Source organism: Ictidomys tridecemlineatus, chromosome 12 (assembly GCF_052094955.1).
Source record: "Ictidomys tridecemlineatus isolate mIctTri1 chromosome 12, mIctTri1.hap1, whole genome shotgun sequence".
In the NCBI taxonomy this organism is placed as follows: domain Eukaryota; kingdom Metazoa; phylum Chordata; class Mammalia; order Rodentia; family Sciuridae; genus Ictidomys; species Ictidomys tridecemlineatus.
The window spans coordinates 90,478,683-90,500,038 of record NC_135488.1 but is presented as its reverse complement, the minus strand read 5'-3'; the positions used below and the strand labels follow the sequence as shown (position 1 = coordinate 90,500,038).

The 21,356-nt window shown below is 38.0% G+C and overlaps 1 protein-coding gene and 1 long non-coding RNA gene across 12 annotated transcripts in view; one reads left to right on the top strand and one right to left on the bottom strand.

Moving 5' to 3' along the window:
- The window catches only part of Map4k3 (mitogen-activated protein kinase kinase kinase kinase 3), a 178,123-nt gene extending 159,439 nt beyond the window's left edge, over positions 1-18,684 (bottom strand). For 2 of the 11 annotated variants that reach the window (XR_013429042.1, XM_078029312.1), the window contains exon 1: positions 18,274-18,682. Coding sequence is in view for 10 of the 11 variants with exons in the window: in XM_078029312.1 (XP_077885438.1) it covers positions 18,274-18,369 (96 nt within the window). In the remaining variant the exon portion in view is untranslated. Of the gene's footprint in view, positions 1-18,273 lie in introns of all 11 variants that reach the window. The other 9 variants (XM_078029316.1, XM_078029313.1, XM_078029309.1 and 6 more) reach the window with 9 other exon arrangements.
- Positions 17,576-21,356, top strand: part of LOC120884894 (uncharacterized) — a 193,760-nt gene continuing 189,979 nt past the window's right edge. Inside the window, exon 1 of the long non-coding RNA XR_005727305.2 lies at positions 17,576-18,054. This is a non-coding gene — a long non-coding RNA (uncharacterized LOC120884894). The remainder of the gene's footprint in view (positions 18,055-21,356) is intronic.

Below are 21,356 nucleotides of genomic sequence, written 5' to 3'. Positions count from 1 at the left end.
AACTCTGATGACAGTTGTGGGTAAACTCTCACTCCATTCTTACATTCTTCCATGTTTCTTCTAGAAAATACTCAGTCACTTATAATACCAAACCTAAAGATCAAACTTCCATCCACATATAAGGTACTTACATCACATGTCTTTCATATTATATTTCCATCATTCCCTCAAACTGCAACAGAAACATTTTAATCATGAATAATGAATTCTTTACATGCTAAAAGCGAGGAGGAAATTAGGTAAGACCTTTTCTTCCTTTTAAAATCCAGGTAAAAGATGTCTTCTCTTGACACTCCCATCACTTAAGAATTCTTGTTCCTCTGTGTGCTCTCTCCTTCTACTTTATCTCCCCTTTGGTCCCTTTACATCTGCTAGTCTACCACTTTCCAGGGAGCAACAAACAGGAACACCTTTCTACTTGAAAATATTACCTCAATCAATCTGTCCAAAATCTAACTCCACATCTTGCTTCATTCCACTTTTCCACCTATCTCGATCATCTATGCCCACCTTCCTGTCACTAACCTAATTCACTTCACTATCATTCTCTCTTAGACTAGTGCACCATCTTCTGGATTATCTGAAATTTTAATGTGAAAGATGAGATTAACTGTTACCCTACACTGTACCCACCTATCCCCCCTTCTCAGGACTAAGAAGGGGTCCTTGCCATCAAGTAGTCACATCCACACTTCTGTTCAAACACCTTCAATGGTTTCCTTATTTCTATCACACTTAATTCATACCCTGGAGATAGTTTCTCAAAATATATTCTAGACTCATCTATCTCTATAGTAAAACTCAGTGACTAAAAAGCAGAGGTTCTAGAGTCAAGACTGCCTGAGTTCAAATACTGGTTTCACCGCATATTAGATGTATGACCCTGGGTCTACCCTTGACCTTTCTGTTTGTGCCTCAGTTTCCATATCTGCCAAATGGAAATAAGAACAATGTCTACCCTCATAAGGCCCTGAGGGGGACTAAAATGAGAACACCATACACAGGCTATGTCAGATTCATAGTAAATACTCCATATGTAGTACCTGCTATGATTATAATTAGTTTTTATTCAGACCCAATTTCCCCCATTATCCTCCAATATAAGCCACCTGATTCAATTTGATCTATTCCCTGCATAAGAAACAGGCCAAAAGGGGAGGGATAATATGGTACTGAAAGGAAGCATCAGGACCAAGCTCCTTGACAATCAAACCTACAGAAGATGTCATCACCTCCTCTTATCACATAAAAAGCTTGTAATTGGGATTCTCTGCCAACCACTTCAGGGAAATGATTCTTCAGGCAGCAATCACATCCTTCCAACCAGACTCAAGTCCTTATTTCCACTAGTCTTCTGATATATCTGACTCAAAATTACCACCCCTTTAAAACCTACGTACAATTCTGTGTGTTTGGAAATACCCAGTTACAGAGGAAAGACAATGTAAAGACACTGGGAGAAGACAATCATATACAAACCAAGGAAAGAGACCCCAGGAGAAACCAACCATACTAAGACCTCAATATTGGACTTCCAGCCTCCAGAAATGTGAGAAAATAAATTTCTGTTGATTAAATCACCAAGTGTGTGGTACTTTGTCACTGGTACTTTGTTTCTGCAGCCCTAGCCAATCAATACAAGAACCCAGAAACAGATCCAAATACAATCAACTCATCTTTCACAAAGGAACAAAGACAATACACTGGAAAAAAGGACAGTCTTTTTTGATAAATGGTGCTGAAACTACTAGATATGAAAAAAAAAATCTACACACAGACCTTACATCTTTCACAACAATTAACTCAAAATTGATCACAGGCCTAAATGTAAAAGGCAAAACTATAAAGTTTTTAGACGGTAAAACACCAGAAAAACCAAGTAACTTGGGCTAAGTGTAGCAATGAGCAACGTGTTTTTAGCTACAATCCCAAAGGCACAATCCATGAAAAAAATAATTGGTAAGTTAGAATTAAAATTAAGAACTTTTGCCCCCTGAAACCCACAGAATGAAAAGGCAAGCCATAAACAGGGGAAAGTACTGTGAAACACATACCTAATAAAGGACACTTAACAAAAACATATGAAGAACTCTTATAGCTTTACACTAAAGGAAAAAAATCAATTTTTAAAAGGGCAATAGAAGGCTGGGATTGTGGCTCAGTGGTAGAGCACTCGTCTAGGAGAGGTGGGGCCCCGGGTTCGATCCTCAGCACTACATAAAAAAATAAAGGCATTGTATTATGTCCATCTACACCTAAAAAATAAATTAAAAAAAATAATCCTACATTCCTTATTAAAAGGGCAATAGATCTCAATGGATCTTACAAAAAGAAAAAAGAAAAAAAGGCAAACTAGCATTCAAAACGATGCTCAACATTATATGCTGCTGGAAGTTTGCAAATTAGAATAATGAGATACTACCACACCCCTATTAGACTGGCCAAGATCAAAAACTCTTGACAATACCAAATGCTGGCGAAGATGTGGAGCAAGAGGAACACTCACTCACTGTTAGTGGGAATGTAAAGTGGTAAAAGTGCTATAGCTACTTTGGGATACAAATTGATAGTTTCTTACGAAGCTAAAAATCATTCTTAACATAAAATCCAGCAATTGTACTCCTTAGTATTTACCCAAAAGGGTTGAAAACTTATGTCCACATAAAAATCTGCACATGGATTTTTCATTGCAGCTTTATTCATAATTTCCAAAACTTGGAAGTAACCAAGATATCCTTTAATAGGCAAGTAAGTAAATAAATAAGTAAAACCATTATCATGAACAGAAATAAAAAGATATGAGAATCAAGCCATTAAAATCCACATGGACAAACTTTAAATGTATATAGCTAAGTGAACAGCACCCATTTTTAAAAAGCAGCCTGAAAATGCTACATACTGCATGATTCCCCTATATGATATTGTGGAAAACAAAAAAATTATGGGGGGGGCACGCGGGCTGGACAGTAATTGCCAGGAATGGATGGGTGGGGGGTGACGGGAAATGAGGGCAAGATGAATAGATGTTAACATGTCATTTTTAGGGCGGTGAAAACTGTTTGGTCTATAATGATGGATACATTTTCAAAACCCACAGAACTGCAACACAATGAGCCCCACTGTACATTATGGACTTTAGTCATAATGATGTGTCAATATTAATCAGTTTTAACAATATATCACACTAATGCAAGATAAAATAGTGAGCAGAGTTGAGGCTTCCACCAGAATGTGCAGGGATTAAAGAGTGGGAAAAAAGGGGAAAGGTAGACTTGAGTTTGCAACCCAGATGCTTTCATGATTCCAATTATATTCCAAATGTTTAGGATTTTAAAAAATCATTTGGGTACCGGTGAATAGACCTTCACTAAATGGCAAACTGGAACAAAGTCCCCTGAATAATATTATGAATCTGGAAGAGACTATGCCCTCAATAAAACAAATACAATTTTAAAAACAATTTTTAAAAATTAAAATTTTTTTTAAATAACACAAAAGCACAAGAGGATAATAACAAAATCTGACTCTACTTGGGCTCTGAATAAGGAGCAATTTGTAGCAATTCCTCTAGGAATTTAGAACCAAGAACCTGCTGCCTGTTAAGAATGACATAGAGGGAGAAGAGTGGGGCTCAAATATGCAAAATCCATAAGGTGTAGGAAATTTCAAATGAAGAATAAACATGAAAATTAATCTCAGACCAAGGAGATTTCATGAGGGTTCTGGAAGAAGCAAAAACAAAGTGTTTTGGAAGGGCACATACACTCTCCCCCAATTTGAGCCACAAAGATTCTTAAAGAAAAATATTATATGAATTCAAAATTAAAATAAAAATCCACCTTGAGTAAGAGCCCACAACCAACAAATAACAAGATTAAATACTCCAAACTTTGAAATTATGACACTTTTAATAAAGAGAATGTTAAAGTTATAAAAGGAGTCAGAACTCCAAACAACAAGAACCCATGCAAAAAGTGTATACTTGAAAAAGAATAAAACAGACCTTCTGGAAATCTAATTGTTAAAATGTAAAAAGCAAAGGAAGTCGGGTATAGTGGCACACAGGAGGATCCAGAGTTCAAACCCAGCCTTAGCAATAGCAAGGTGCTAAGCAACTAATTGAGACCCTGTCTCTAAAATTAAAATGTGGCTCAATAGTTGAGAGCCCCTGAGTTCAATCCCTAGTACCAAAAAAAAAAAAAAAAAAAAAGAAAGAAAGAAAAAGAATGCAAAGGAATCTGCTACTGGGACTAAATTGTGTCTCTCTAAAATTCCTAAACTGAAGCCTGATTTTCAATGCGATGTTATTTGGAGATGGGGCTTTTGAGAGATAACTGGGTTTAGATGAGGTCGTAAAGGTGTGACACTCATAAATGGATTACAGGAAGAGAAGCAGAGAGCTTGTACAAGCAGATTCACTCTCTCTCCCTACCCTAAGTGTGTGAGCATACTTGTAAAAGACCAGTTGTCTGTGAAACAGGAAGTGAGCCCTCACCAGTAACCAGCCATGGTGGCACCATGATCCTGGAACTTCTAGCCTCCAAAACTATGAGGAAATACATTTCTGTTGTTTAAGTCACCTAGTCTATCATTCTGTTATGGCAGCCTGAACTGACTAAGAGAATTCATGTAGCCAATTTTGAATAGTGTGATGATCAAAATAAATGACAGTGATTAAATTAAAACCCAGGAATCCAAAAATAAACAAACAAATTTAGAAGAAAAAAGTCTGCAGAAAAATATCAATCGATGCTTGAAAAAGAAATTAATAGAGTCCGAAAATTATTATTTTGCAAGCATCAAAGTAATAATTTAAGTGAGAATCATCAATGGATGCTAAAATTAGTGGGTACAAATTTAATGGAGACTGAGATATTACGAAATATCGAAGTATCATCCCACAAATTATTAATTACAAAAGGCAAAAATAACTTTATAATAAAGAAACCTGGCAGCCCCATTTTAACCAAGCAATCAGTTAACATTAATGATGGCACAAATTAACATCATTTACCTCCTGATATGTTTCACTGAGGACACAATACCACATATCAATTTCTGCCAAAACCAAGTAACTTAAAAAAAAGGAAACTCCAGATATACCCAAAATAAGGGGTCATTCTATAACAGAAATGGTGTATACTCTTTAAATATGTCATTGTCTAGAAAAGAAAAAGAAAGGCTAAAAAACTATTCTAAATTAAACAAAAAAGAAAAAGAGAGGAAAACTGAAGAGTCTTGGAAACTAAAACACAATGTATAATCCTGGTTGGATTCTGGACTGGGGGAAAAATGCTATTATGGACATTACTGGGACCACTGAAATGGGAATATTTCCAATGGGCCCCTTATTAAGAATAGTCATCTATTATATCTTGATGCCCACTTTGGTCCCACAGCAGTATTCTTATCCACATTCACTCTTTTGGAATGACTTCACCAATTCAAATAAATACAAACCAAATTTTTCCTTTTTAAGTGCCAGGTTAAGATTTGCTCTCCTAAGAAGTAAGCTTTCTCTTGAATGAAATTTCTATACCATTTATAGTTTTACTGCTCTTTTCTAATTGTTAAAATACTACCTTAGAAATGCTCCTTAGATGTTTTATTTATGCATAATTAGTTCCTATAGATCAGAGTATAAGTTCCTTAAAATCAAAAGAATGTTTTAGAGTCTTACAATCTAGCAGCATTATTTTTTGCTTAAGGATGAAGCAAAATTTAAGTATATTTTCCTTTCATATGCTAAAAAAAAATTTGCAAAACATACACATACAAATATATACTATATCTCATATATAAATATAAACCAAGTTTATAAGGTCCTTGCTTTTGTCTTTGGATACATTCCAAAAGTAGATATCTTTTAAAATAGTCATTTTCTCTGTCTTTTCATTTTTGCCAATTTAAAAGAAGTCCATATGTTGAGGCTAAAAATGAATAAGGTAAGCCAAACAAAGTCAGACATCATTAACATAGTAAGGACTTTAACAGAAATTGAAAATGTGGCTCACATTATCATTACTTTACTACCTTGAAGTATTCTATAACTCCTGTATAACAGTGTCAAAAAAAAACAGTAGGGATAAAATTTATCAAAATTTTCCTTTATCAAAAAAGGAAAAAATAATGAGTAGAAGGATCTAATGAGTAAGGACCTAAAGAGAGAAATGTATTCATAAATCTGAAGGCTCAATGCTATTAAGATCTTAATTGCTCCACAAATTGGGTTGCAGACCTCATACAATCCATATTAAAATCCCAGCAGGCAATATATATGATAAAACATCACAAAATTATACACAAATGCATGGAAAACTGGTAAAATATGACTTAGACTTGGTTAACCGTACTAATCAGTTTCCTGATCTTGTACTACAATCATGTAAAGGTGTCACCAATGGGGAAAGTTTCCTATTGGGGCCATAAGACCTCTATGTATTCTTTTTGGAAACTCCTATAAGTTTATACTTATTTCTAAATAAAAAGTTAAAATCCCAGGAGGCTTTTATGTTTAACTTGAAAAGCTGATTCTAGAATTCGTATGAAAAGTAAAGGACCTAAAAAAGAAAAACAATTTTGAAAAGTGAAACAAAATTGGGGATTCACAATACCTGATTTCAAGACTTTTTCTATAAAACTATACTAAGCAAGTCAGTGAGGTACTGGTGAAAGTACAGAAGACATACAGCTCACGAAAACAAACAGGGTCTAATATGCCTACACATGGACTGTCAATTTTTGTCAAAGGTGCCAAGGCAATTCATTCGTGATTCATTTACGTAAAGTTCTAGAAGAGTTGTCACAATGCTAGGTTAGGTACAGTAACCTTGGGTGAGATAGGATGGGGTAGACATGGCAGTGGTAGCTGTGACCAACTGGGAAAGAACACAAAGGAATTTTCTGATGTGAAGGAAATGTTTTATCTTTAAAAAGAGATAGGGTTACACAGTTGTATACATTTGTTGAAACTCATCTAATTGAAAACACATAAGATCTGTGCATTTCATTGTAAGTAAACTATCATCTAACTTTAAAAATATATGACAGCAAGCTTACAAGTTTTGTAAAATACTTGTCTACAAAAAAATGGAAAAAATATATTAAAATATTAAGAGTATCTCTTAGTATTTTAATATATTTTAGCTGTTTCTTATTGTCTACTTTTTGGGGGGCAGGGGTGGAGTGGGGTATTGTTTACCAGGGATTTAACTCAGGGGCACTGGACCACCGAGCCACACCCCCAGCCCTATTTTGTGTTTCACAGACAAGGTCTCACTGAGTTGCTTAGCACTTCACTTTTACTGAGGCTGGTTTTGAACCCACTCATGATCCTCCTGTCTCAGGTGTGGGCCATTGCACCTGGCTTATTGTCTACTTTTTAAAAGATGTGTATGTTACAATCAGAATAAGAAGCACTTTTAAAATTTATGCCAGAATAAAATATGTAACCTGTATTTTATGATTCCACTTGCTAATTCCTTGTACAAACGACCCTCCAAATCTGCACTATTCTCCACAGGATGTACCTTTTCACATAATCCTTCAGTAAGAGCTCAGAGAAAGGCACTGATCCATCAGTTAGTCCTAAAGATACTGCTAAAGAACTTCTGTTTTCCTCAGAAAGATGAAGAAAAACATTATGTACTAGTGTTTCACAGTAACTACAGCAAGAAAATTAAAAATTCCAGATCTCTTTATTTTCTAATAAAATAAATCAAAATAAAATCTATCTAAAATAATAAACTACTCAACTTAATGGACATCATGCTACCACTTTTATGTGAACAAACATTTAGAAAGCACCTACTATGTGTTCCTATTTGTACCAGACTTAAATTCTTAAGTCCTCTTTGAATAATCTTTCTGCTCTCCTGTATTTCTCCACAAAGCCCACTCAAATTTGTCCTCTGGTCTTTCCTTTCCACTCTTTTACTACTATCTTTTCATCTGGTGGTTCCATTCTTTTGCTCCTCTCTGCCTTGTCTGGCCCTCTCATTTACCTCAACCTTTGTTTATTCCACATGATCTTCTAGAACAGTTCCGTAAATCTCTGGAAATCCCTGAGATTGTTTTTGAGGGTCTGAGAGATCAAAACTATTTAACAATACAAACACAAAATTTGTTCCCTTTTAGCATGCTGACATTTGCACTACAATGCAAAAACATGGGTCACAGAACTACTGGTACCTGAGAACAACTAAAGGAGGTGGTCCCACAATGTACCAGCAGTCACTGTGCTCATCATTATCATGCATTCCAAGAGGAGAAATACAGTGTCATTGAAGAATGTCCTTAAACAAAGCATAAATGTGAAGATTTTTATTCAATTTTGACCCTGGAATACTGGCCATTTTAACATTCCTTGGGATAAAACTGTAAGTGTGCACAAAGAACATTAGCTACAGAGCAGCTGCTCTATGATCGTGAGCTGCAAGTGCAACTGGCTGCTGTTTCACAGAACATCATTTGTACTCAATAGAATGACTAACAAACTGTCATTATTCACAATTAGATACATGACAGATATTTTCCTGAAAGTGAACTAAATCAATGTGTAACTTCAATGAAAACGACTGACAATATCTGTTTCAAATGACGAACCTAGTACTTTTGAGCAGAAATTGGAATCATGAAAAACTTATATCTACCATCAACACTTTAAAAGACTTTTCTGATGAGAGTAGTGATGAGTTTTGATACTATATAGTGAAGTGTGGCAACTCTTGAAGATCCTGTGTTACTCAGTGAACCTGTATTTTCCAAATGACCAATGCATGACATTAAAAAAATCATTCATGGATAAAAAAGATTAGTCTAAATTCAAGAGACAGATGGTTAGCATTTTAACAATGATAGGAAGGTTCACTGAAAAGGTCTCATATTTCATATTACAACTAATCTTTAAGAAGTTATCACTTGTCGCCCAGCATGGTGGCCCACACCTATAATCCTAACTACTCAGAAAACTAAAGCAAGAGGATGGCCAGCCTCAGCAGCTTAGCAAGATCTTGTCTCAAAATAAAAAATAAAAAATGTTGGGGGATGTACCTCAGTGGTAAAGTGGCCAAGGGTTTAATCCCCAGTACAGGGGTAGAGGGAAAAAAGTAGCTATCACTTAAACTGTTAGGAAGTATCAGACAAGAATATCACAATTGTCTGAAAAGGCTATCCAATACATACATGAGGGACACTATATTTTCTTCACAGAAATCAACCAAACAAAAATCAACTGATTGACAAAGCAGAATTGAGAATCTGTTTTCTATTTATCTAGAGAATAAAGATTTACAAAATGTATGGTGCCACTCTCCTAATTTGGGGGTTTGAAAAATTTCAGTTGGTTTACATTAAAATGTTATTTATGTTAACATATGATAGGCTTAATACCTCAGATATTGCAAATATGGCAAATAGTAATAGATATAAGAAAAAAAACACCTTTGGGATTTTAATAATTTTTAAGAGTGTAAAGGGATTCTGAAACTAGAAAAACTTGAGAATCACAGAATCTATGTAGTGGATATTGTCCTTCCTCTCTGATCCATTCTCATTATGATTAGTCAGAATAAAACTGACCACTTTCAAAATTATTAATCCTACACAGACATTTTCAGTGCTCCCTACATCCTACTCCTTCATATCTGAATTTCACATGGTTTTCAACAAGTGTGGAAACTGGCCCTATCTTACCTAGGAACCCTGAACCCTTCTCCATGCTCACAAACACAAGCCTTGCTCATTAGGGGATCCTATTTTCTAGTCTCCAAGCCTTCACCCACCTGGAATGTCCCCCACTCCCTCCCTGCTTTCTAACAATCTCACTCTTACTTATCTTTAGAGACAGGGCAAAAAGGGCAGTGCTCTGAATGTTAGACGTTGTCCTGTTTTCTACAGGCAATGAAAAAATCCTTTGAGCAAAAAAAAAAAAATGTGGACAATCTATACAGGGAAAAAGAATGTTCTGACAATCTCAAATTTCTTAGAGTTTAAACAAAAACAACAAAAATGTTTCATTTGATGAACACACCTAAATTGATGCTACAGTTCTAAAATGCCACAGAGTTTAAGGACCAAGGTAGTCAGTACATTGCTACATTAGGAATTCAAACCTGTAATCTCAGGTCATGGCAGCTGGAACTCTGAAACATGGCATCTTCCAGATTTAAAAAAGGCCTTTAAAAAAAGCAAACCTAAAGCAGAAATGAAACATGATTTCATCTCTTGAATCTAAGGCCTCTTTATATTGGTGAACAAAGTCTTCTTCCTAAAATCCCAAATTAATCATATTTTCAAAAAGCAACAAATAATAGCCTACTGGCATATTCACTACAGATTGAATATCCCTTATCCAAAGTGCTTGGGACCAAATGTTTTGAGTTTGGGAATTTTTTTTTTAGAATTTTGGAATATTTGCGTATACATAATGAGATATCTTGGGGATAAGACCCAAGTCTAAACATGAAATTCATTTATATTTCTTATCTACCTTATTCACACAGCTTAAAAGTAATTTCATACAATATTTTTACTGCATCTGTATTTTGTCCATAATCCATCACATGAGATCATGTATAATAGAGTCTTCCATTTGTAGTATCAGTTGAAAGTTTTGGATTTTGGAGCATTTTAGAGTTTGAATTTTGGGATTCTGTATACTCAAACTATAGTTAGTTACCAAAAGCCTTTAGTTTAAAAGGTACTCAAAATAAACCTATTGATTTAGTATGGGATTAATAATACAAAACATTTAACTCATTCTGTACCACTACTTGAAGAGCGCTGGGTCAAGTCCAACCCCACTGCCTCTATAAAGTCTACTATGATATCTGCCAGCAAGAAACAAGTACTCTAAACCCAAGTAGCCGTGGTTAGTTCCTTTCATGTCAGTTCATTTATTCATTCCATAAGTATTTACCTAAGGCCCTAACATGTATAAGGCACTCTTCTAGGGTCTCAGGATACAGCAATGAACAAAACAAAATACTCTCTAGTGGGAAAAGACAGGTAATAAATAAATACGTTGAAATATGCAGCATTATGGAACAGTAGACAAAGAGCAGAGCTTAACTTTCTATGAAGTTAACAACAAAAAAGGCCCCTGCATTTGCAAGGGATTCTCTGATTGCTAAAAGTTGCTGGGACAGCTAGAGAGGAGAAGCCAGGTTGCTATCAGGAAGCATTGTATGTGAGCATTTCTGATTAGAGGCCTAAAGAATTCTCAAGAGAAAGGGGCTTGACTCTAAGATGACCATATTTTCTTGGGATATCTTTTCTTATTCTAAATAAATACTCATTTTGTATCAAATTTCTTATTCTAATTTTTTTTTGTTTTCTTAATGAGGGGCCCCCCAAATTATACAAACTTAAAAAGACAGTAGCCAGACACAATGGTGCACACCTGTAATCCCAGAGACTTAGGAGGCTGAGACAAGAGGATCACAAGTTCAAGGCCAGCCTCAGTAACCTATAGAAGCCCTCAGTAGCTTAGAGATCCTATCTCAAAATAAAATAAAAATAAATAAATAAAAAGAGCTGGGATGTAGCTCAGTGGTAAAGCACACCCCTGGTTTCAATCTCTAATACAAAAAAAAAAAAAATGGGGGGAGGAGTACTGTTTAATAAGGAACAGACTTACTAAAAGGTAACATCTAAACTCTCAAACACTGACTACAATGGAAGAATTAGTCTTTGATGATATTAATCTGAACACCTGAGATGTGAGGGAAATGAAGCAGCACACCATACAGGTATCAGGAAAGGAAGAGAGAAAAGGAGACTCTAGGAAGAAGTGGAAAGGGGACTTTAGGAAGAAGTGGAAAGTACAATAACCCTGAGACAGAGAATGAGGAAGAGAGTAGGTAAGAAAAACAGCAGCAGGAGAAAAATACAATACTACTACTAAATACTAATAGTGACTGACCATGACTGAGTATCGTGTGTCAGGCACTGTCCTAAACACTTTCAGTATCTTCATTTTATAGCTGAAGAAATGGAGGCACAGAGAGAGGGATTAAGTAATTGGCCCAAGGTCATGGAGCTGGCAGGTGGTGAAACAAGGCAGTCTGGCTCCAGAACCCTGCTTCTAACTACAGAGAAGTCAGCCATGAAGATTATGGAGCACCCAGGGAATCGTTCAGCTATTAAGACATTCACTGTGACAGAAATGAGGAAACCAGCAAGGCTCTAATCCCAAACTATAATAGCTAAAGCACTTTATGTTCCTAGAAATATCAAGTATCATTTTTACACTCACAGTCCCTAACATATTTTTCATATTATAGATGTTCAATGTAGGATGGTGATTCAGTGCACTCTCAGAGAACAAACTACTCATCTGCAATACAAAATAATGAATTAGACATGCTTCCACAAATAAATGCACACACAGAACAAGGCTTGGAGGTAAGTATCTCCTTCAGGGAATCAGATCTGTATCAACTCTTGAGTTTCCATCTTAAATAGCTACTCATGCTAAGAAATTTCACCTTCAACTTGAAAAGACCTTTCTGAAGTTCAAGACCATTTTCTGTGGCCCCCCCTAAACTTTATCCTCCAAAGAAGTAAAAGTGAGCATAACCCCAACTAACCATGTTTAGTTTCAGGTCTTTTCTAAATGCTTAAGGTTTTCAAGTTCCTCATCAGAAGTGAAGATTTAAAAAAAAAAAAAAAAAGTGAATTTTCCAGAAAAGTTTTTACAAATGTTGGCTATGATGAAAGAATTAGGTTTTTGATGACATTAATCACAACACCTTGAAAGATGAGAGTTAAAATAAGGCAACATGCAATTCTGTAAATGTAAGTTAATTCCTGATACCACTGCTTATTCCTCAATATTTCTTCAGTAGGCTTTCATAAACTCCAATCTACTTAACATGTGAATGCAACCTTGGAGCTTAGCAATATAACAGCCTCTGCTTCAGAGGGAATGGCTTTCCAAACACATGTAGATTAAAAAAAAAAATCAATATAAACCCTTCCAAAGCATGTTCTACAAGACACTAGTACTAAGGATGAGCAATAGGTATTACAGAGAAAAAGAATCCCATAATAAAATTAAGCTTGGAGTTTTCCCCATTAAACAAAGTTTAGCAGGTTTCTTTGCCACAAGAGTTAATGAGTCTTGATATTCTTATACTGTGACTTTTCCTGAAGCATCCCAACCACACTTTGGAAAATGCTATGTACAGAATGTAGCAAATGTCTATAAGTCCAAGAAGTAAAAGATGACTCTAAGGACTCAAGCCATCAATATTAGAGCTTTTGACAAAAGTTGATTGATTGGAAAGGCTTACACTGGAGGAAGCTGAAGACTGTGATAAGGTCCCCAGCAGACAATGGGCTAGAGCAAAGAAGAAAGCACAGGATGAACAAAGAGCTGGGGAAACCATGAGACCACACAGATACTATTTCTAGTAATACACCCAGAACAAGTTGGGACGTGAAGACCTTGAAGGTACGAGTAACATAAATTAAACTGGAAAATCGCCCAAGAAAAGATGGTACAATGTATGTCAAATCATACTGGATATTGACATGCTAAATACAGAACTACCAGATTTCCTAAGAAAACTCTCTAAAATGACAAACCTTCAGATCATTTGTTCTCTTTTTTTGATAGATCAGGGACCTCTTTGAGAATGTAAGGAAGGTCATTTACCATCTCTTCAGAAAAACACAAATACACACATTAAGCCTATTAATTTTAGAGCACTTCATGGGTCCCCTGAGGCCCAACCATACAGCTCTAGTTGTTGGCTTCTAGGTCCCTAGGTAATCCTGGCTCTAGATATTTCATGACAGATAATGCCTGCAGGGCACTTCAAAGTAAGTAGTTTGCTTGTTTTTCTTTTTTAATTGTATCTTCAAGTATTTAAAATCATTTTATTATTTTATTTTTTGGTACCAGGATTGAATCCAGGAGCACTTAACCACTGAGCCACAACCCCAGGCCTTTTTTAATATTTTATTTAGAGACAGGGTCTCCCTAGGTTGATTAGAGCCTAGCAAAATTACTGAGGCTAGTTTTGAACTTGCAATCCTCCTGCCTCAGCCTTCCAAACCTCTGGGAATACAGGTGTGCCCCACCATGCCTGGCCTTCAAGTATTTTAACACTGTGCAAATGAAAAGTATATTTGCAATGACATACTGCCCCACCTCGCAAAAAAAAAAACAGTAACTAATTTGTTCAATAAAGCTCAACATTTAACCCCAAAAGCAGAGCATATGGGCCCGGGATATAGCTCAGTTAGTAGAGTGCGTCCCTTGCATGCACAAGGCCCTGGGTTCTAATCCCCAGCACCACCACCACCAAAAAAAAAAAAAAAAAAAAAAAAAGCAAAGCATATGATGGTAATAATAGTGTCACAAGAATACACCTCTGAGAAGTAAGCAATTTTGTAAAATTGCATAGCTAATATATCCCAGTTATTCCACATACTGATTTAGTACTTTGTAACTAAACAGCCAACTTAAACACAATAAATATCACAGTGGGTAGGGTACAGTTTTCAAGATAAAAATCCCTTAAAACACCAACCTCCCAAGTATTACTACAGATAATTAGGAATAATTTATTTATTTAATCTGATCTTTCCATTTTTAGTATCTAAACAATGACAAATTAGGAAGCAAATCATATATACTGGCTTTTGAGAACAAACTGCATTCCTCTGGAACTAATCAACAAGATCTGTATAAGTAAGAAAAATGTAAGCAAAACAAATGTGAAAAATATGTATCTTTATAACCTGAACTTGATTACAGAAAAAAAAAAAAATTCAAATAGTTTAAACTCTGGGTTATTTAGCATGCAGGGGGTATAATCCACCCCCCCAAAAAAAAATACACACACACACACACACACACACACACACACACACACACAGAATTTCTCTACTTTGAGTCCTTCTTGGTATTGGAAGAGTCTGGCACTCAGGAATCAATAATCTATTATCTGAAGTCTACTTGCCAGAGTACAGAAACATCCAGCCTTGGCTGCACAGTAGGAGTTAGGAGTTTTAACTACTATTTAAAGATCCACACTACCCAATGGAGTTTCATTCAGCCACAAAGAAAAATGAAATTATGGGCATTTGCTGGAAAAAGGATAGAACTAAAGACCATCATGTTAAGTGAAATAAGTCAAACTCCAAAGGTCAAAGGTTATATGTTTTCTTGTATATGGGGAAGATATAAGATAGAAAAAAAGAAAAACAAAGGTGGAGGTGAATTTCCTAAAAATCAAAGGGAGATCAGTACAGGAAAGGGACCACTGGGTGGGAAGTGGGGAGGGAGGGGGAAAGTGCTGGGAAGTGACACTGGCCAAATTATATTGTTATATTGTGTGCATGCATGAATATATAAAACAAATCCCATCAAAACGTACGATTATAATGCACCAATAAAAAAGGTGGGGAGAAAGGATGCATACTACCCCAGAAGACTGCTACAACTCAAATGCTAAAATAAATGTGTGCCTCAGTTTCTCTACTGGAAATTCGGATCTATATATCTGCCATGTTCTAACTTTCAAGAATCAGTACTTCCTGTTGGCTGAGAATAGAGTCTCTAATTTGTTCAAATTTTGGCTTTGCACCTACCAAATTTGGCAAGTTACTTTAACCTCCCTGTGCCTTTGTTTCTTGAACTGCAAAGTAAAATTAATAATAGCATCTTTCTCACAAGGTGGTTGTTAGTGTTCAGTACAAAAAACTTTAAAAAGTGCCTAGAAAATAACAAGCACTGAAAAAATGCTAGCTGACATTGTCATTTTAAAGGGATGACAACATCAATCAATTTATTATACCTCTATTGCATTTAGAAGTCCTTAGAAATTTACAGGCTCTAATTTTTTTAAACTTTTTAATCAAGTGGCTTAACTATCAGTTATTTTCTTAAACACATGGCCAATTATTCCTATAAAGAACTTACTGTACAAACTAACACCTAAGACACATACATTTATAAAGTTTTAGTTAAGTTTTCAACTAAATATAACTGGTCTCCACCAACCAGCCATCAATCAGCTACCTGTATCCATCTACTTCTAATTTTACAGTCATCAAAAAATTCCAAAACATCAGGCTGGGGATACAGCTAGGTTGGTAGAGTGCTTGCCTTGCATACAAAGGGACCTGGGTTCAATCCCCAGCACCACCAAAAAAAAAGAATGATAACCACTAAGAAGAAAAATAAAAGGAAATTAAAATGGCACATAATGAAAAATCACTAAATGTTAAAAAAAAAATCCAAAACATCATTATTCTTTCCAGAATGATCCCAATTCCCTCCTAACTACTCTTCCCCTCCAATCCACTCTTCACACTGTAATAGGGAGAGCTATTAAAAATCCAAATCTAATCTGACTCCATTAAAAGCCTTGTAATCCCTGGGTGTGGTGGTGCAAATTTATAATTCCAGCAACTCAGGAAGCTGAGGCAGGAGGATCACAAATTTGAGGCCAGCCTCAGCAACTTAGTGAGACCCTATCTTAGAATAAAAAATTTAAAAATAGCTGAAGATGTACATCAGTGGTAAAGTGTCCCTGAGTTTGATGCCCAGTACCACCAATAACAAGAAAATAATAATAATAATAATAAAAAACTTGCAATATTTCTCCATTGTACCAAGAAACTCAATCTCCTCACAAGAGTTAAAAGGCCTGCAAGATTTAAAGCCAACCTCTCTCTGGCTGTTCAAGCCATACAGTTCTTTCAAATCCTTACCAGTGTTTCTGGCCTCAGAATCATGCTCACTCTATGTGGCATCATTCCCTCTCCCTCTGCTCTAAGCAATGCCTAGTTCTTCCAATCTCTGCTGAAAGGTGATGATCCTCTGACCCTCCAGACAAAATCAGATCTTCCTGTTTCTTGCCCTTACAACCAGGTTCCCTTTCTCTGCAGCACAAAATAAAACTGCAATTAAAAAAGTAAACAATTGCTTAATGTTGTTCTTGTCCAACTACAAAACTACAAACCAAGCAGGATTTAGGACCATCTATCCAAGTACTTAGATGCCCAGGATTTTATATATATTTAAGGGATGGGGGGTACTCAATACACCTGTATTGTCTATGGAGAAGAATGATAAGATTCATAAGGGGAGAAAAGCAAATCATTAACAAAACAAGACTAATGCAGAACACTAGCTACACAACACACGGTATTAAATATCTAAGTTACCTTATGCATTTTATTGAAGCAAAAGAAAAAACCGATTGTTTACTTGTGGGCAAAATAAAGTTAAAACTAAACTTTCCAATGTAAGTTAAGTTTCTTTGTGCATCCTCAGGTGTTAAGTGAAACTAGAGGAGTTCAACTTCAGTTACCAGTAAGAAGATAGCAACTAAATCAAGACTGCTGCCACATTTGGCACAAGCCTCTGCTCTTCTTGGCAGTCTCTTCGAGGCCAAGAGTTGAGCTGGCCAGGGAAGAGTGATTTATCTTCCCACATTTAGAAGTGATCCCTCTACAACAGGAATGCTGTACTACGAATGGACTTTGAATTCTAACTTTGTCAAACCAGTACCTTCCTTTACTAAGTACTAGATTCGCTTAAAAAAAAATTTTTTTAAAAAAAAGAACGATTCCCATGTGTCACTGACAAAAACAAGTTTCTATGGGATCATAGTCCAGTTCAACTTGGAGAATACAAAGTTGTTCTTTCTTCCAAAAATAAAATAAAAAATACTAACTAGATCTCTTTTACAAAAGAAAGACATGTCTTAGAAAAATTTAAAGGACCGGACAGGCGAATACTAAAAAGGTAAAGGCTGAGGACTGTCGACAGAGGCTGCCCAATGTAATAAGGACCACCAGGCCCGATGGGCAGCAGCTCCCAACCTACAGCAGGCGATCCCAGGTTCGCGAGCAGCACGCAGTTTGACAAACGCCAAGACCCCTGGTCGGGTTCGTGGCACAGACACCGCCAATGCAACAGCCGCCTGGCCCCGCTCAGCACTACCAGGAGAACTGTGGCCCGCTCCAGTACAGCCCTCCCCTGGAAATGCGCAGAAGGGAGGTGTCAAAATCCGCATCCAGGAGAGAGCTCAGGTAAGGACTAGGCTGTCTCGGGGTCAAGCATTTGGCTCTTTGTTCCGTCCCAGACAGCGGAGCCCCAGGCGCCCGCTCCTCCTCCGCCGCCGCGGCCCCCAGCGCCAGGCTCCCGAGCACTTGCATCGCGGACTCGCAGCCCAGGCTCGGCGGCGCCCCCGGCCCTGTCGGCGGCGGACCCGCACCCCGCGGCCCCCGGCGCGCGGCCCCTGCCCGTACCTTGTAGACGTCGCCGTAGGTGCCGCTGCCGATGCGCTGAATCAGCTCGAAGTCTTCCTGCGGGTTCCGGCGGGACAGATCGAAGCCGGGGTTCATGGCGGGCCCCGGGTGCCCCCCGCCTCCCTCCCGGGCAGGGGAGGGGGGGCGCTCAGGGGGCCACACGGAGAGTGGGCGCCGCAGCGGGCCCCCTGCTCCCCCGGCGGTCACAATCGCCCCGCTCCACGCTGCGGCCGCCCTCCCCTCGCGCCGTGGCAGACGACGACGACCTGCCTAACGTCCCCGCCCCCCCCCCCGCTGCGGCTTGCCGCCGCGCCGAACCCGGGTCACACCCACAAGGAGAGGAGAGCGCTCGCAGCCCCTCGCTCCGGGTAAAACTCCAACATGGCTTCCGCCTCCGCCGCTCCTCCCCCTCCCCTTACTCCGGCTGCTCCAACCTCCTCCCCTTTCCCGGCTCCGACCTGACTGCGCAGCCGCAATCCCAGAGGGAGCGCTCCCAGGCCTTGCGCGCACCGGGTCCGCGCGCCCTAGCTCTGAGCGCCAGCCGGACTTGGGGCCGCCAGGACGCACCGAACCTGACCTGCCTTCGGCCGCGACCGCGAGATACTGAGGACTGCGAGATCAGGGAGAAAGTAGCTTCTTACTCCCCTCACAATAAAGTTGGTCATGCTGTATTCCTAAGTAGGCAGTATAGTTTTAATTTGCAAGAAAATGTCACAAACTTCATTTTAGAAGCAGTTAAATGTAGGATTATTAATCCCTTTCTGGGATTGTGGAAAGGCCCTACTCACAGGAAAGCCCTGAGGGAAGTGAGCTGTGCTTGCTCTGATTATCCACACTTGGACCCTAGGAGTTAGGCCTGCCAGAGTGCAAAAGAGGACAGGCCAGGAGGGCAGCCAAGAAAGCATGTGGTGTGGGTAGGGCGTGGGAAGCTCCAGGGAAGACGGGAATTATACAGAGCAGCAGCCCACCATCCCGCGTGGGGGGGGGGGTGCAGACAGAGGGCAGAACCGAGGCAGCGAGTGACCTTCCTCCCCAAAAGGTCCTGGATTATCAAAAACTGTCAGTCAAGCCTGCAAAAGAGAGGTTGTGGAGGTTGGAGCGTGGAACAGATCCATTCCCGCACCTAAAATGTAAATTTGTGATGACCCAGAAACTCCTTAGCTGCTAGCTTACCTACAAAAGGTCTACCCTTAAGACTTAGATTGCCAGCATTACATTCAAACTTTGTGGACAGTACAACATGTTGGGAATGGAGGGTAAATTTTCTCTTCTCAGTTATGTGCCCACTAGACAGTTCCAAAACCTTTAATTAACTAGGCTATGGCCACTTCGGCAATACCATATTGGATTTCTGTTTCAGAAATGTTTTCCTGATCCCTATAGGCACATACCTCCTAACTACTAATATTACTTAATGCCTGGTGGCCCTTGAGAAACTAGGTCTCATCATGCCTGTTAAGGATAATGTGAAGTATAGGCAAGTAATAATCAAGCATACTACTTACTTACTGCTTGAAACATAGCTTCTCAATCTTTTGTGCTTACAGTAAAATTACACATTTACTAAATTCTCAAAGAAATTATTTGCTCTGAGAATCTATTGAGTGAAACATGTTGGAAAATGATCATTTCTTTACCTACAAAAATAGCCCTCCAAATTGTCTTGTTTTAAAACATCAGGAATGTAAGAGAATCACTTAAATTACTGCCTCAGGACTACATAGCATTGAATTTTTTTTTTCTAGATAGTTCCACCTTAAGCCTCTGGTATCTTGAGAATTAAACTCCTGACTCTGTTGTTCCATGGCTACGGATCTAGTTTTTGCTTGTTTAAGGCACTTGCTAGGGTTACAAAGTGAAGGCCTGTCTTTAGCTTGTCTACTCTTGGTGAATTATTTGTCCTCTTTCAGCCAAACACGGTGATAATTAGCACAAGATTCAGATAAGCAAGCTAACAACTATCCCAAATAAGAACCAGCTCTTTTAATGCCTAAAAGACAGATTCTCAGAACTAGAGCTGCACAGGAAAGTTCTAATGGTTTCACGGTTTTGTTTGCTGGTTTATCTGTGCAGATAACTTTGCATTTGCATCACTAATAGACTTCTTTCAAAGGGAAAAGACATTTCAATAGTGCTGGAACAGTCTTTAAACTTTTGTTTGTTCCATTTTGGCAAGGCCAAGCTACTGCTTTTTGAAAAGAGAGATTTTCATATAAGGGCTTCATTTACCATATGGGTTACACCATAAATAAAAGGGCTTATGCAATTAACTGCTCACAAGGAATAAAATATTTTGTTCTAGAGAGGCACGGTGGTCCATGCTTGTAATCCAAGCAACTCGAGGCTGAAGTAGGATGGAAAATTTGAGGTTAGCCTCAGCAACTTAGCAAGACACTCAGAAACTCTGTGAGACCCTGTCTCAAAATAAGAAAAAAAGGACTATGGATGTAGCTCAGTGGTAAAGCACCCATGGGATCAATCCCCAATACCTCGCCCCAAAATAAATTTCTTTGTAATGTACACACACAGCCAAATACAGTGCTTTTTTTCACCTCTTCTAAAACTCCTCTACTTTGCTAGAAGTAACACTAATAATCACACTTCCTTTGAAGGAGAGAAAGAACTTCATCTTCTATGATTAGAAGCATCCTTAGAAGTCATCTAATCTTTTGAATTCGGGAATTCCTTCTACAACATCGCTCCTGAATTACTTACTGTTTGAGTACTTTCAGCAAATGGGAACTCATGCTGTGCAAAGTAATCTACCTCATTGTGAGATAGTGCCAGTGAAAGTTCATAATAACTAACTGAAAAAAAAAATAGTAATGTCTAATATTACCAAGAACTTACAAGGAACCAGGAACTAAACCAAGTACTTTCCATGAATCATCTCATTTATTTCACACAAAACTCTAATGGCAGAGGTCATGTTACCTCCATTTTTACAGAGGCATAGGCAGATTAAAGTACTCAAGTTCAGGCAAAAGACTCAATTTTGAATAGAGGCAGTTTAACACCAAAGGTCAGACTCTTAGCCACTAGCCTATATATGCTGATTATATGCAATATACTTTAATTTTTTT